The sequence below is a fragment of the Mirounga leonina genome, unplaced genomic scaffold (assembly GCF_011800145.1).
Source record: "Mirounga leonina isolate KUSES-001 unplaced genomic scaffold, KU_Mleo_1.0 Mir_101609, whole genome shotgun sequence".
NCBI classification, from domain to species: Eukaryota; Metazoa; Chordata; class Mammalia; order Carnivora; family Phocidae; genus Mirounga; species Mirounga leonina.
In genome coordinates this window covers 1,838,170-1,854,628 of record NW_023270164.1, presented here as the reverse complement: position 1 = coordinate 1,854,628, position 16,459 = coordinate 1,838,170, and the positions used below count along the sequence as shown (strand labels likewise).

At 37.3% G+C, this 16,459-nt stretch overlaps 1 protein-coding gene across 1 annotated transcript in view; it reads right to left on the bottom strand.

Moving 5' to 3' along the window:
- Positions 1-16,459, bottom strand: part of CFAP47 (cilia and flagella associated protein 47) — a 494,762-nt gene that overhangs the window by 331,983 nt on the left and 146,320 nt on the right. The window contains exon 27 of the mRNA XM_035002133.1: positions 2,611-2,711. Coding sequence (XP_034858024.1) covers positions 2,611-2,711 — 101 coding nt within the window. The remainder of the gene's footprint in view (positions 1-2,610; positions 2,712-16,459) is intronic.

The following is a 16,459-nucleotide window of genomic DNA, read 5'->3' as shown; positions in this document are numbered from 1 at the left end:
GAACAAGTAAATCATACTGCTTTACTTTTTGAAATACTTAATGTGTTTTAAGATTTCACCTTTACTGAACATATCATACTCTAGAGCACAGTAGCTAAGTGTGTACGCTCTGAGGTATTACAAATTTGGTTAGAATTCCCTGGGGTAAGCTGCTCAAACTCTTTATGACTCAGTTTGTTAATCTGTAAAGTGAAATTAATAAGAATATCGCACTCAGTTGTTGGGGGCACTAAATGAAATAACAAATATAAGGCACTTAGCAGAGTACCCTGTGCCTGGGAAGCATTAAATATATATTATAAATTTTACTGTGCATATTTCTAAAGATACTTTAGAATATTTAAAAATCATGTCTTTCTATGGTAATATTTACTGAAATGGATGCATTATTTTTAATCTGCAGATTTCATACTCAATTATCATATAAGCACTAAGATTCTATTCATATTTTAGCTTTTAAAGAAATAGCAATATTTTATACAGTAACTCCTCATTACTTTTTTGGAGGATATTGTGAAAAATATAAAAGTGTTAAAGTAATAATAATAATAGCAGTTATGATAGCAATAATAATAAAATGATGATAATAGTAATGATAATAATTTCCAGGTATTTCCTCCATGAGTCCTCACAAAAGCCTTTTGAAATAGATATTGTTAGCATCCTATTATTCTCCTACCATGCACATTTTGTTAAATAACAGGTGTTTGAGGATCTGAGAATTAACGGTAAAAGCATATGGCAAAATGGTGAGATTAGAACACAAAATAGAATTTCCACCCAGGTTCTGTGATACTCATCCACTGCTCTTTCTGTTGTGTTGTATTATCTGAAATCTGCCCCCTTCCCAAGTATTTTAGAAGAATACAAAAATATAACATCAAGATCGGTCAGAAAATCTTTTAATTTTTGAGAATGTGTATAAAATTTGTAATATATATGTGCTCAGAAGGAACAGTCAGAGAGTGAGAAGGACCCCAGGGAAGTACAGTATGTGGAAGTCCAGAGGGAGTCTGATGAGAGGTTGGGGATGAGGGGTGAGGTGATCAACAGTGTAAGATGCTGCTCAGTTGCGGGGTAACAGCAGTATAATGGCAGAATGTTCTGCCTCACCCCTGACATGTCCTTCCTGTTAAAGGAAGCTATGGTACTCTAATTATTTAGTTTCCTTTGCTATTTTTCTCCCCATGTCTGGGAAATCAAGTGGCTTATCTGATTGGTAAATTTACCAAGATTAAATCAGGAACACAAGGCCTGGATTCACCTTTTTTCTCTTTGGGAACAAGCCTATCCACTGAGAGGATATAGTCTCCTCTTTCTTCCCTGTTGTCATCCTGCACAGGCCCCCAAAGAAGCTAAGAGGGAGGCATGATTTGAAGAGCAAGAGTAAGCAAGGTTAGCTAATTAAGCAAGGTGTCTGGATGAAGGGATTCAGATGGAGGAATGGCCTAAATCAGGAGAGAGTCTTGCCTCTCCCAGCTTTGTGACAGGAGAGATGATGGGTTCCAATGCACGCTTGGTATTTGGAAGTTCAGAGTATTCCTGCCTGATGGTCTCTATTTCTTCTGAAAAGTTACAGAAAAGGTCATGCCCTGAGACTGAGGCAGAACAGGACTGAATAGATTTCACAGGAGTGGCAAACACTTGAAGAAGCAAGTAGAGAATAGGAGAAAACTGGTTACAAACACGGAAAAGATCTCCAATTCAACCCTGAAACTTAAGGCCTTGACAATCTACACAGATGGAATGTTTTCCCACTCCTTATCCTTTCTCCTCCTCTGAGATTTACTCTATCAATCATTCACCTCTGTGTCTTGCATTTCAAATTTCTCAGCTCAGTAGCTTCTCTTCTGTTGTTCTCAGTCTCTCACCATTTCCCCTGCAGCAACTCCCAGCCGGCCTACTGACCGCTGTCTTTCCCATTTTAATTCAACTCTCATCCCAACAATTATTCCCTTTATAAATCACTGATACTCAGAAATCACAGAAGGTTCCCACTATTATAGAATAAAGGGTGCAGCCCATCAGACCCCCATGCTTTTGCTACATGGCCCTTTGCCCAGATTATGCTGTTCAAGATCATTTGTCAAACTCTACACAGATGTCATCTCTTCTATAAAGTTATCCCAGACCCCAAAAGTCAGCATTAGCCTCTGCACCACACCCACATTTCCAACACTGCAATTGGCTCTTACTTCAATCTTCTTTGTATTTATTTATTTGTGTCTTACACTAGATTTTCAGCTTTTGCAATTAGAGACACGGCCATATTCTGCTCTCAAGGCTAAATACAGATCCTAGAAATGGCGAGAGTTTAACAAATATCTGTTAATTTTTTTTTTAAGATTTTATTTATTTGACAGAGAGAGCGCGTGCGCAAGCACAAGCAGGGGGAGCTGTAGAGGGAGAGGGAGAAGCAGGAAGCCCAACACAGGGCTCGATCCCAGGACCCTGGATCATGACCTGAGCAGAAGGCAGACATTTAACTGACTGAGCCACCCAGGCGCCCCACATCTGTTAATTTTAAAGTCACATTATTTCCAGGTGTCGACCTTAGATAACAAGAACATACACGGTGAGAATAGGAGACAACAGTCATATCTAACTTACCATCCTTTAAAACAATTGTTTGCTTATCAAGATGAGTTGCCATATATGGGTAAATGGTAAGAAGACAGTTTTCTGCTGTTGCAGTAACTGGAAGCAAAAACCTAAAAGTGAAAACATTGCATTTCAATAAAATAAAATTGTCAGATGCAGTAAATACAATGAAATATTTTTTAAGTACCCAAGATGGCTTAAATGATCAAGACATGAATTATTCATCATTTTTCTTTCCACCTGCTTTGTTTTTCATAACCATCTACTGTAACTACTGTAATGGTTTAAGACTATTTACTTCTAAAGCTTTTAACAGAGATGGTTAATTTCACTGTCAAGTGTGCTCTAGAACACTGCTTGTAATTATACAGGTTCACAAACAGATTCAGGAAGTTTTAGAACTGAAGGAGCCTCAGAGTGAATTTACTCACCTTCTTCTTTTGTAGAATCCCTGACGAACAGTATCTAGCCTCAGCTGACACTACGAGGGAGACACTACCAGAGTGACACTCATGCCTCAGAGACAACCCATTTCATATTTGGAGAGCTCTAACTTCAGACATTCTGTTTCAGGGCAACAGGGAACAAAATCTATGATCTGAGCCCTGTTACAGTCCTTCAAATACTTAAAAACAGTCATTGTATCTTCTCTAGGTTTTCTCTTCTTCAAACTGAAAACATTTAGAACATTCAAGGTTTCTTTCAACTACAAGGTCTCCAGAAATTTCACACACCATCTGCCTTCTTCAGATGATCTTTTATTTTGTGTTTGTCCTTTAAATGTATCTGAGAACTGAAAACAATGCTATAAAAGTTATTCAACCACTAGAGTATTAATCCCTTCCACAACCTACACACTATTAAACTATTTTATAAAAGCATTGGGAACATTCTTATTAATAAGAGCCACAAAATACTCTAAGATTATATTGGGCCTGTCCAATTTATGTGACAACTCTGTCCTTGCCCAACTTTCTTTAAAGTAGGTTCTTACCCAACAGGGGGCTGGAACTCACAACCTTGAGATTAAAAGTCACACACTCTACCGATGGAGCCAATCAGGCGTCCCCAACTGATCTTTTAACACAAGTACTGTATTTTTGTATTTTTTTATTTATTTTTAAAGATTTTATTTATTCATCAGAGACAGAGAGAGAGGCAGAGGGAGAAGCAGGCTCCCCGCTGAGCAGGGAGCTCGATGCGGGACCCGATTCCAGGACCCTGGGATCATGACCTGAGCCGAAGGCAGACGCTTAACCATCTGAGCCACCCAGGCGCCCCCAGAAGTACTATATTTTATATCTATACCACTGTAATATTGGATTATTGGCTTAATTTCTGCATTATGGTAATGATCAAGATAATTAATTATAATCTATCATATCAGTCCTTCTATGTAGTTTACGATCACTGAAAAGGTGAAATGACAAATTCTGTGTTATAATCCAAGTTGATACAAATAAAATATAGAATAGGATAAAACTAAGAAAAACTTTGTAGCTGAAATATAATGAGCTGTCAGGAACATTAAAATAAACATGTTATATGTAAATGAATTGATTTTCACCTCAGTTCTGCATATTTTCTCATAAGGAATGCATTATGTTTTTCTCTTTACCTACTGACGTGCATTAAAATATTATGCAAACTATATATATTCAACATTGTCTTATGTGACCAACCCTGATCATTCTATTCCATCATCCTAAACACATGTTTGGATGACACAGATTGCCCTTGTCAGGATTAAATTGTAGTTCTATATTATAATTGTTTTTTTCTATAGGATGCCCTTCTTAAGGTGAAATTTAAAATTCCTTGATAGCATGAATCATTACTTCTATATACTATGTATTTATGCTACATGTAGTGATCAATCAAAATTCCATTAACTGCCCAAGTAATATTTTTCAGATTAAATAACACAGTTTATCCATAGATACCATTATCATTGTTATCTTAGAACCAAAAACGCTTTCTGCTTTAACAGTGATTACAGAAAGAGAAAAAACAGAAAGGAAAAAAGACTTCTCCAGCAAATGGTGTGGCTGCTCCTGCCCTTATGTCCTTATCTCCTAGGATGTAATTTCTTTGTGCTGGGCTCCCACCCTCTGGGTGGGCATGGTGGGGTAAGTGTAACCTTCAAGAACCAGTGTTGGATTGCTAGAGCTGCTGAAAGCTTCAATTGCCTTGGGAGTTTAGGGTCCCCTGGGTAATGCCATAGCCAATGCCTGTGCAGGGCAGGAGTTTAAAAGAACAGGTTCTTTGCTTCAAATAGGACACAAGCTCTGTGGTGTAACTTCATCTCCAGAGGATCCCATGGGATCAAGCTGAGGTTGGGACTCTGACTCAAATTTCATTTTATTTAGGATGACTGATTCCATGTTCTGCTTCCCCTACCTTGTTTTTTCCTGGCAGTCCTTCCTTAATAAACCACATATCCATGAATCTTCATCTAAAAGTCAGCTTGTGGACAACCCCTACCCAAGACAACAACCAAATGAACCAAATGAATGATACTGCTTAAAAGTATCAGAACTAAAGAAAATACAGAACTAAAGAAAATAAGGTTGAACTAAAATTCATTTGGAGAATGAAATGGGAATATTGTAATTTTTCCTCTTATAAAACTACTTTGTTGCAGATGGTAACACTGATTTCAGATACTCCTCAGAGTAAAGAATGACCAACGTATACAAAATTCATTTGACTACATTCTTCTATGGAGCACATGATATAGAAATTATACAACTTGCACAGCACGGGAATATGGGCACTTTATACATTAATATCATTATTATTAAAAATACATTAAAACAGAAAAGGGACTTGCAACCAATAATATTAATACGCTACATTTAACAAAAATATTTCTGGGAAAATAGGGCACCTTATCAGAGAATACTGGTATTATTTATGGATTCTCTATACCAATCCATATAGCCAGGAACCATTAGTGGTAGAGAATTTACTCTAAAAATACTCAAACTTACAGTAACAGTAAAATGACTGTAACACTGTACAGTAACAGTGAAGTGACTCTGACATTATGGGTTTCAGTTCCATTTGGAGATTTAAATAGCAATCTTCAAGCACAAGTGATTAGAAGAGTTCCGATGGGCAAAAACCAGGAGGGACATTCCTGGCAACAGAGTTGATATGATGCGGATGGTGATGCTGATAGAAATGGGCTTGAACTATTTGTGGCAGCTATTGTTCTGGGCATCTAAAATGCATTATTTCATTTACATAAATCTCAACAGTCTTTGAGGATATATATTATTAACTCTCTCAGACTTTAGTTACAAGAGCAAGGTCCAGAAAAAGTCAACAATTGTTTAAAGTCACACAATTAGGAAATAGAGAGCCCAAGTTCAAGTTCAATATACCTGAAGCAAAGCTATGCTCTTGGCCACTGCATGAGAATGGTTAGCTTCCAGATCTGTCTTGCTGCACATATGCTCAAAGTTACCAAGTTGGGATAGAGTTATATATATGATGATGGATGTAAGCACTTACAAACATTTTTTATCAATTATCTCATTAAACAGCATGCATTTTAATACTTACAGCTGTTCGAATAATGTTAAATTATAAAAGTTCCTATTAGAAGCTGGTTTAAATAAAAGCCTTTTTTTGGAAGCTATAAATATTCTCCTGGATTCTAAGGGAGAAATATTTTATTTCAGATGTTTTCCTAGTAAACAATAACCAACACTTATAAAATCGACATAAATTCTCCTGTTGGACACATGAAAATTCTTACAGAGGTGGAAAGTTTGCAGTTGTGTATGGAAACAAAAGATACTGCTGTACCCTAGGGGACAATGCAAAGAGAGGCTAAGGAAAACTCTGGCTGCTCTCTATCTCCCACCGCTTTAGATATAACCGTCATGCACAAACTATGAACATTTTAGTATGATAATCAGTAAATACCATAATGTATAGAAAGTCAAATATGGAGTGCACAATTTATTTTTATCCTTTGTCATTTTAAGGTTCACCTGAAATTCCTCATTAATGGTTTTTTTCCCCTCTACCTCAACATTGTACTTCACATTTTTCCAAATTCACAGAAGAACTGAAAGACTAGTAAAATAAACATATATGTACCCTTCACGCGGTTCAGCAATTACTATTTTGCCACATTCATTTCTCTCCTATTAAAAATTTATTTTCTGGGGTGCCTGGGTGACTCAGATGGTTAAGTGTCTGCCTTCAGCTCAGGTCATGATCTCCAGGTCCTGGGATCGAGCACCACACGTCGGGCTCCCGGCTCAGAGGGAAGTCTGCTTCTCCCTCTCCCCCCTGGTTGTGCGCTCCCTCCCTCCCCCCCTCTCTCTCTCTCTCTCAAATGAATAAATAAAATCTCTTAAAAAATTATTTTCTTAAAATGTGTGTGTATACAAATTTACCCCTAAATATTCAGCCTGTATACCCTAAGAACAAGAACATTATTCTATATCATCATAACCGTATCATAACTACCATCAAATTTAACATCAGTACAAGAATATTATCTAGTTTACAGTCCATATTGAAGAGTCCCAGTAATGTCAAAGTCCAAACTGAGATCACTGATTGAATTTACTTTCCTTTAAACCAGGACAAACTCCCAGTCTTGTGTGGTCCTTCATGGCATTGACATTATTTTTAAGAGTAAAGGCTAGTTGTCAGAAATATTCTGATTATCCCCTTAAGACTGGATGATGTTTTATTTCTGACCAAAAAAACTTCACATGGGCTGTGGCACAGTTCTCATTTCATCCCACCAGGAAGCCCAACAGGTCAGTGTTCCTCCTTATTAGCGACACTGAGTCTGGTCATTTGGTTATGATAGTATCCATCAGATGCCCTCATTTTTTATACCAACATTTAAAATATATAATTTACATGTCATGAAATCCATCTTTTTAAGATGTACAACTCAGTAATTCTTAATATTTTACAAATTTACACACAAAAAGGGTGGATATGTTTAAATATTTAATGCTTACCATTGCTAGTACATTTATGTTAGTTAGGTCAAACAATGGGACTTAATCTGGTACTGTAATGTATATTTATAACAGTCGAGGTCATCCATGATGTTGCCAGAGAGAAGAATCTCTCTATCACAAGTGAGGACATCAAACATCATTTGGTTAATCATTAATAAAGTTACAGAGTTTTTATTTATTCATTTTTAATAGGTCAAAACAGAATGAAAAGATTCTTGATGATAATGTGATTCTCACTTATTTAGCTTTTCAATATCCTTCTTTGAGTGAAGGGGAAAGAAATAAAATTATAGCTGCTCTTCTGAACATTGCAATAATCCACATTGCAGCCCATCAAGGTGCTTATTTATGAACATTAATAATTCTAGGAAATATATGCTATTAACTGATTTAGTGATCTTAAAAAGATTTTCGGTTTTATTTTAATGTACATAAATCCACAGAACTGTGTTTCACATGTGAATGTATTCCACTGATTTTTATCACAGCAAAGTAAGGTAAAGGCAGAGAATTCTTCTTTAGATACATGAGAGATCCATCGATATCCCTCAAGTCTAGAAATATATGTCCATTTAGCAATATTTTAAATATATATCAATTCTTTTTAGAAGAATCATCTCATTTTCAGTCTGCCAAAAAATCTGGAAATAATCCCATAATTGATGTACACCATTTTTGAAATCTTAAAATCTCTCTTTAGGTTTATTCTCACAATTTTAAATCATTAACTTTGATTAATATACTATTTCAAAACATTTTACTCTTTTTTTTTTTTAAGATTTTATTTATTTATTTGACAGAGAGAGACACAGCAAGAGAGGGAACACAAGCAGGGGGAGTGGGAGAGGGAGAAGCAGGCTCTCCGCCGAGCAGGGAGCCCGATGCGGGACTCGATCCCAGGACCCTGGGATCATGACCTGAGCCAAAGGCAGTCGCTTAATCGACTGAGCCACCCAGGCGCCCAAAACATTTTACTCTTAATTCAGTGTTCTTACGGGAAAATATATAGTGGTTAACACAGTTGATGGATTTCCAGGAAAGAGTTGAGACAAAAAGTAAAATTTGCCACCAAAATTTACCATTTGTGTCTATGCATAGATATGTGTACCATTAATGTATAAACAAAGTTTCTATTTGTTTTCATGAAGGTATATAAACTTATTATATTCCAATAATATTCAGGAAAAACTTTAATCAGAAAGAAATACAGATTACTCTAACACAGCAAAGGGCACTACCTTCACCCCCCCAAAAGTAGAACTGCTAAATATGGCAGCACGCTGTATAATGTGATGAATACAATAATGCCTAGGGGCGCCTGGGTGGCTCAGTTGTTAAGTGTCTGCCTTCGGCTCAGGTCATGATCCCAGGGTCCTGGGATCAAGCCCCACATCGGGCTCCCTGCTCCTCGGGAGGCCTGCTTCTCCCTCTCCCATTCCCCCTGCTTGTGTTCCCTCTCTCGCTATGTCTCTCTCTGTCAAATAAATAAATAAAATCTTTAAAAAAAAAAAAAATAATGCCTAATAAAGTTGAGTTGAAAAATTATTTCTAAGTTGGGTGAATCATTAGCTGTTCTGCTGCTTGCATCATTATATACTTACTGGTTAATTCCAAAAAACTTAGAGCCAAAGCTCTAGCTATTAGATACAATATACAGGTCAGGATTTACAACTTGATGGAACCAAACAGTAAAACTCTCTCCATGATAACATGAACTCACACAAAACAAAAAATTCATTAAATTCTTTCTTCCTTTTTTTTTCTTTTAAAGATTTGTTTACTTATTTGAGAGAGAGCGGGGGCACACATAAGCGGGGGGCGGTGGGATGGGGGGTGAGGAGGATGGGCAGAGGGAAAGAATCTGAGCGCCGAGCCCATCACGGGGCTCAATCCCACAACCCTGAGATCACAATCTGAGCTGAAATTAAGAGTCTGATGCTTAACTGACTGAGCCACCCAGGCACCCCTCATTATATTATTTCCAGAATGCCGTAGTGCATTTTACTTTAGAAGACAACCATGATCTAGCTAAAACACAAACTAGGTAGTTTTTACAAGTTAGTTTCATTTTATCTCTTAGAAGATTTTAGGATACATATGTATTTTTAATGAACCTAACAAAAAATAAGAATTCATGATTTGAAACATCTAGAATCAATCAGTTCTAAGGAAGAGTGGGTTTTGGGTTTTTTTGGGGTTTTTTTTATAGTAACACAGACTAAGATCAGAGTTGGTGAGAGTTGGAGGCCATCAACTCTGTGCCATGATGGAACTTCCTCTAATACAATTCCTTGTGAAAAATCATTTCCTTAACTATCTGGCCAAAGGCCTAAAATCCCACAATAAAATACGTATTGTTATTGGGTTAGAGCAATGCAATCCAGAATATTTGTCGATTAGAAATGAGTATCTTAAAGGTTAAAGATTAACACCTAAGCAAGGGAACACTTATTAGAAAGCAACTAGGATACGATGAAATGGACCACAAGGGCTTGGGAAACCAGGTGATGGTCTGGCAACACTTTCACAGAGAATATGGTTGCAGAGGATGAGGTCAGCTGGGGACTCCCAGCAAAAGAAAAGTGGTTCTGAAGGGAAGGGAAATGCAAATTAACCAGGAGTTACCATGTATGAAGTACAGCTGGTCCCTGACTTAGATGGTCTAACTTATGATTTTTAGATTTTGGGGATGATGCGAAAGCAATATGCATTCAGCAGAAACCATACGTCAAATTTTGAATTTCGATCTTTCTCAGGCTAGTGACATGCAGAACAATATACTTTGAACCATTATGTTTTCCACTTTTAGTAGAGCATTCAATAAATTACATGAGATATTCAATACTTAATAATAAAGCAGGCTTTGTGTTAGATGACGTTGCCTAAATGTAGGCTAATGTAAGTGTTCTAAGCACATTTAAGGTAGGCTAGGCTGAGCTACGATGTTTGGCAGGTTAGGTGTATTAAATGCATTTTTAATTTATGATATTTTCAATTTATTGTGGGTTTATTAGGGCATAACCTCATCATAACTCGAGGGACATCTGCACAGCATAAAATACTCTTACCTCATTAATATCCCAAAGTTAGATGATACCTTTCAGAATATTCCCACTGCATGTAAGTCCAGTGATAGGAAAAGAGAAAAAGTTTATTTGAATTGTGTGTTGTTTTATTCCTTTCCAAAAAGAGATAAATGAAATTCATGTGAAGTTACCTCTTCAAAATCATTAACAGGTGTAGAACAGTAAATATACCAACAGGTTTCCATAATCTATGAAAATGGTTCCAACTTGTAGGCCACAGACTCTTACAAAAGCAGCATAGGGTTTGTATTTGCTGAAAAGTAATTTGCCTAACACAGGTTTTAAAAAATGAACTTAGAGATTTCAGTACGTGCCCTAATAGTTAATAAAAATAAATTTTTAAGTGTTACTGAATTTAGAGTAACTTGGTAATATGTTTTCTCAAAGAAATACCAGAGTAAAATGTATCTCATGTAGAGGGTCTAGTAAATGCAGTACTTGAAACATAAAACCATTGCTCTTCAGCTTGAATATACTCTAAAAAAGGCCACACTAGTATCCCATTAGTTTATGCAAGACTGAGATAAAGATCATTGGGAGTGTATGAAAGACAGGTATCATCAAACCCTATAGTAGAATCCTGAACTATCTTTTTCATTTTAGCATGGAAAAAATTAATTCAACTTCCTGTCACTGCTGCTTCTTTATGTAGACTTATCTAATAGTAATAGGAAAACACTATGTCCAGCAAGACCCTGGAAGAGATCAGATTCCATTATCTACAAACACCCATGTGCTGGCTACAAAATGCACTAGGAGACTGATTCTCACTGTTACAGGGAATATGCTGTTAAGATCATAGGGCAAACATTTGCTGCTGGATTTGTAAATTAGAAAAGAAAACCCTTGAAATACAGTAACCCTGAGGTAAACAGTTGTCAAGAGAACAACAGAGTATGAGATTAGGGGAAAAGGAGGCATCAAAGAAAGTATAAAATAAATAAACCAAAAGAGTATAAAGCATAATGAATTTGCATGGCCATTTCAGTAAGTTGATAACTTTGAGAGTTTTACTAATGACTACAAAGACTATATTTGGGAGATTAGTAGCATACAGGATATTTTGTTAACAAATAAAAGTAAAGAAGGGGCGCCTGGGTGGCTCAGTTGGTTAAGCGACTGCCTTCGGCTCAGGTCATGATCCCAAGGTCCTGGGATCGAGCCCCGCATCGGGCTTCCTGCTCGGCGGGAAGCCTGCTTCTCCCTCTCCCACTCCCCCTGCTTGTGTTACCTCTCTCTCTGTCTCTGTCAATTAAATAAATAAAATCTTAAAAAAAAAAGTAAAGAAATACTGTTACACAAAACAAACTACAGCAAGCTACAAAAAATTGATTTAATTAGCATCTAATTCACATTCATATATGCTGCTTTTAAATTTTCTTTCATTTCAAGTGTTTATTGATGTCGGGCATTGCCATCGGTCACCATGTCCTTACATCGATTGAATCAAAATCACTCCTTCCCATTCTCCCTTTACTACCATCACTGTAGTTCTTTACCTCTTCACAGCATCAGTCTGGGATAGCTTATTTATTGGTCTCCATTTCTAGTCTTTGTATTTTCACAGTCGCCCAACACATAAATATATTCTCTCTTTCATCTAGCTCCATAAAGGCAAAGACCAGTATACAGCACATAAAAGATACATGGAAGTTGTGACTACATACATGGGTGGATGGATGTACGGATGGAGGATGGATGGATGGAGTGACTGACATCCTCATTCAAGATCCATTTGAGCTAAAAGAAAAGACTACTTCATAGCCCTCATCAGGGATACCACAAGTATAATATTTAACCTCAAATTATCATAGTTTGGGCTTATTGGAAGAAGATGGTCTGGGGTTTAAGAAATTTATTAGAATCAATACCTATGTAAGAAAGAGGGAGGAAGTAGACTGGAAAATAAGAGCAAGAAGATGGGCTGCAAGGTGTGGAAAACAGGATGATGTAGAACAGTCATATTGGCCTAATAAGACCTTGGTCAACTGGGCAGGGAGCTTTGGATTGCCCTTCAGAGATTCTGGCATCGGGCTAAAATGTCTGGCCCCCTAAGCTTGCCTGAGTCAGTCAGGGAATGCAGGCTGTTTGCCTGGTGGAGTATAACCTTAGGTCAAGCGGAGCTGGGACAGTCTGTATAGGAGCTGACAAATGGAAGTAGATGGCTGGCTTCATTCCACATGGTTGGACAGCAAATCCTACCTTGAAGGGGCACGAGGGGCATGTATCCCATACTAATCAACCCATTTTTATTTTAATTTCTAAATCAGAAAAATCTACCAGGTGAGATGATCATCTAGTACAGCAAGGTGTATAAACTGCTAACCCAAAACTCTTGGTGTGTTTTACAACATGTCGGTCAATTTAAGCCACTCTGCCTAAGTAAGGAGAGGCTGAGTGACCAGTCAAGAGCTTCATATCTTCCCTAGATCCGTGAAGCTCTTTGTAGAACACAGAGTCTTGAGGCACATGTTAGAATTCTACTGACTATAAATGTGAAATTGCCTTCTTAGTCAATTTTCCCGATGCCCAGCTCTTATCCATTAGTATGAATTCACTGTATATGTCACATAGCACTCACCTTTTGCAATAAGTATCATTTGAATATCTGATGGCCAATGGTATGGTATTTAAAGTTAGGGTTTCAACAAGTGAGAACCAACTGAATGCAAGTGGACAATACTTTCATTTTGAAAGTAAGGGCATGACTGCATCCTCTAAGATTTATTATAATGATATTCATCTTTAAATAAAATCCAAGCATTTAAATGATTAACTTTAAGCAGCCTGCTGAAATTCTGAAACACTATTATTAAGGCACTTTATTATATCAGTTGCTATTTGGTTGTAATACTGAAAGTGTTCAGGCCATAGGTAGAGGTCAAAAAAAATTAAAATAGTAAAATTACATAAAATTAAGAATATTAAAATAAGATAGTTCAATACCTTTAATCAACATATTAAAATAATAAATGCTAGTTATATAGTTTTAAGTTGAATGCAAATTTATAAACAAAAAATTCAATTAGTTGTACCACGTTCTGCCTTTTTTTTAACTTGAGGAAAGTAAATGAATTTTGATTTCTAGTAATACCTTCTGTAAACATAAAGCATAAGTTTGAGTATCACCTATCTAATGTGAAATGCTCAAAACTAGAGAGAGAAATAATTATAGAGAACTAATGGCCACAGAAATTAAACCAGGTTGCAGTGGGAAAGAAATACACAAGAGATCTCTGGGAGCATCAGTGATGTTCTATTTCTGGACCAGAGTGGTAGACAGAAGTGTTTACAATGATTTGTTAAGATATGCAAATTCATTTCACATAGTTTTATCTATGTTGTTTCAAGAAGGAAAAAAAAAGCCTTTCTAAACAATTAATCAAAAAAGCAACTTGTAAACCAAATGCCCTCAAATTGATACTGCTGTGGTAGTTGAAAATTCTCACCATGAAAATACCATTTGCACTAAGTACAAATTTAGAAGTGATTGGAAGTTTCTTTGCAAACGTGGAATTGATGCTGGCATTTAGGAATTGGGAATGTTAACACAAACATCTCCCCACATTATCTCCAAATCAAGATTATAATCAGCACTGACAGCAGGAAGCAACCCTTAGTTGTCAACAGAGAAAACCCCCATATGCCATACCACGAAATATGTGAACAAACCTCTTCTTATTAATGATAGGTCAGGAATACCAATATACTTGTTTGGAGGAATCTAAAATACAGAATGGCCGGACATAGAAATTAGGATATGTTTAAAAACAAATCCAAGGGGGCACCTGGGTGGCTCAGGAGGTTAAGCGGCCGACTCTTGATTTCGGCTCAAGTCATGTTGTCAGGGTCCTGGGATCGACCCTGCAACAGGCTCCGAGCTCAGCGGGGAGTCTGCTGGAGATTCTCTCTCTCTCTCTCTCTCTCTCTCTCCCTCCCTCTTCCTCCCCCGCCCCCAGCTCTCTCTCTCTCTCTCTCTCTCTCTCTCGCAAATAAATAAATCTTTAAAAAAATAAAATAGAATAAACTAGAAACAAATCCAAGGATTCAATACAAACACAAAAGGATAAACATATCTGAGCACCAAAAGGAAAATTTCCGAAAGCTGGGGCTAGCGTGCAGAGTCATGTCACCTTCATCCACACAGTTCCCACTGAAACAACAACTACCAAACCTGCTGGTGGAAACTGGGCACCAGTGTCAGGGCCTTTTGGGTCTTGCACAGCTTCCAGTGGAGAAGGCCAAATCTGCAGTTGCCTGAAAGGCTCGACTGTATGAAATGCAATTAGAACACCAAGAAGGATTTATAGGATGTAAAATTTAATAAAAGCCCGGAAGTACTGTGAAGGAGAAAGACCTTTCCTACTTGGACTGGAGTCTGCTGTTGCCCAGAATCTGTCCTCTTGTTTACAGAAACAGAATCCCCCTCCCAAGGGTCGACAGGACACATAGCCATGCAGGGACACACACTTGCACCTAGGCAAGCCCCCAGGACAAGCTTGAGCCAGTGACATATTGGCCAAGGTGATGGGTACATGTTCTAGTTCATCCCCTTAAAATTTTTGGCCTGCACTCCTTGCATTCTATTCCATTAGTCTAGAGGTAACAGCAGCAGACTTCAGAAGCTGCACATTAAAGATGATGGAGCTAGCCCACAAGCCCCAGACTACCTTTCCACTTCATTCTGCTGTGTGACATATGCAGAAAAAAACCCACGGACTAATTAGGCATAATATTATCTAAAAACCACCTTTACCTATGTCTGTATCAATGTACACATATTTGTCCATACTACCTATGTAGGGTTGCATGTATTTGTATAACCAAAAGTACTTTATGAAAAGATACTGCATTTTACAAGACGTGATCATGTATGTGGGATTAAAGGTGGAGAAGCTAACTATTAGTAGTGTTTTCAACCTTTCCATTGTTTGAATTGTTATAATAAGCATGCATTCCTTTTTGTTATTTACATGCCTGGTTTTCTATGCATAAAGCAATCAAATATTATAACAGCAATCAAATATTATAATCCTGTTATGGTATTTTCTTGATTAATCAATTCATATTTATAAATAGGTGAGGGGCTGAGGTGCCAGACAGGTTCTGAGGAAACAGGGATGGAGAGGACCCTACCAATAGGTCCCAAGGCGGCAACCAACTGCATGGGGATCCAACTTCTAGGAGCTCTGTGAAGACCAGCAATCAGGCAGGGGCTCATAACCAGTAAGGGAGAGACAAAGGGCAAGACATTAGAATTCCCTCTAAAATGAAAAGTCTCTAAGCAGGGCAGAGACTCTCCAACCATCACTGGCACCAAAGAGAATGGGGGTAAAGAGAAGGAAAAAGGACTGTGGTTAACTATTCTTTCTGCAACCTGTGTTAAAAGCACTATGATTTAAATATTGCCATTAAATAATGGCAAATATTATATTGGAAGTTTCTGGGTTTTTGAAATTTCTATACAAATTTTAGCACTACCATTTTGCTATAAGTGAATGACAAACAAATCATAATTATGAAATTCTTTTGTTGAGAGTTTATTATAATACATTGGTATCCTATGTTTTGGTTAAATACAAATAAACATTCTACTTTATAATTGAGACTTTGCTACAATCCAGTGCTCTGGCTTAACAGATCTACCATGAAAATAATGTTCTTCATAGAATGAAGGTGCCATTACAAACAGCCTTCCACAGGCCTAGGTCAAGGAATAAGGAATAGACGATTATATCAGAACAAAGCATGGCCCCTTATGAATTCTACTCC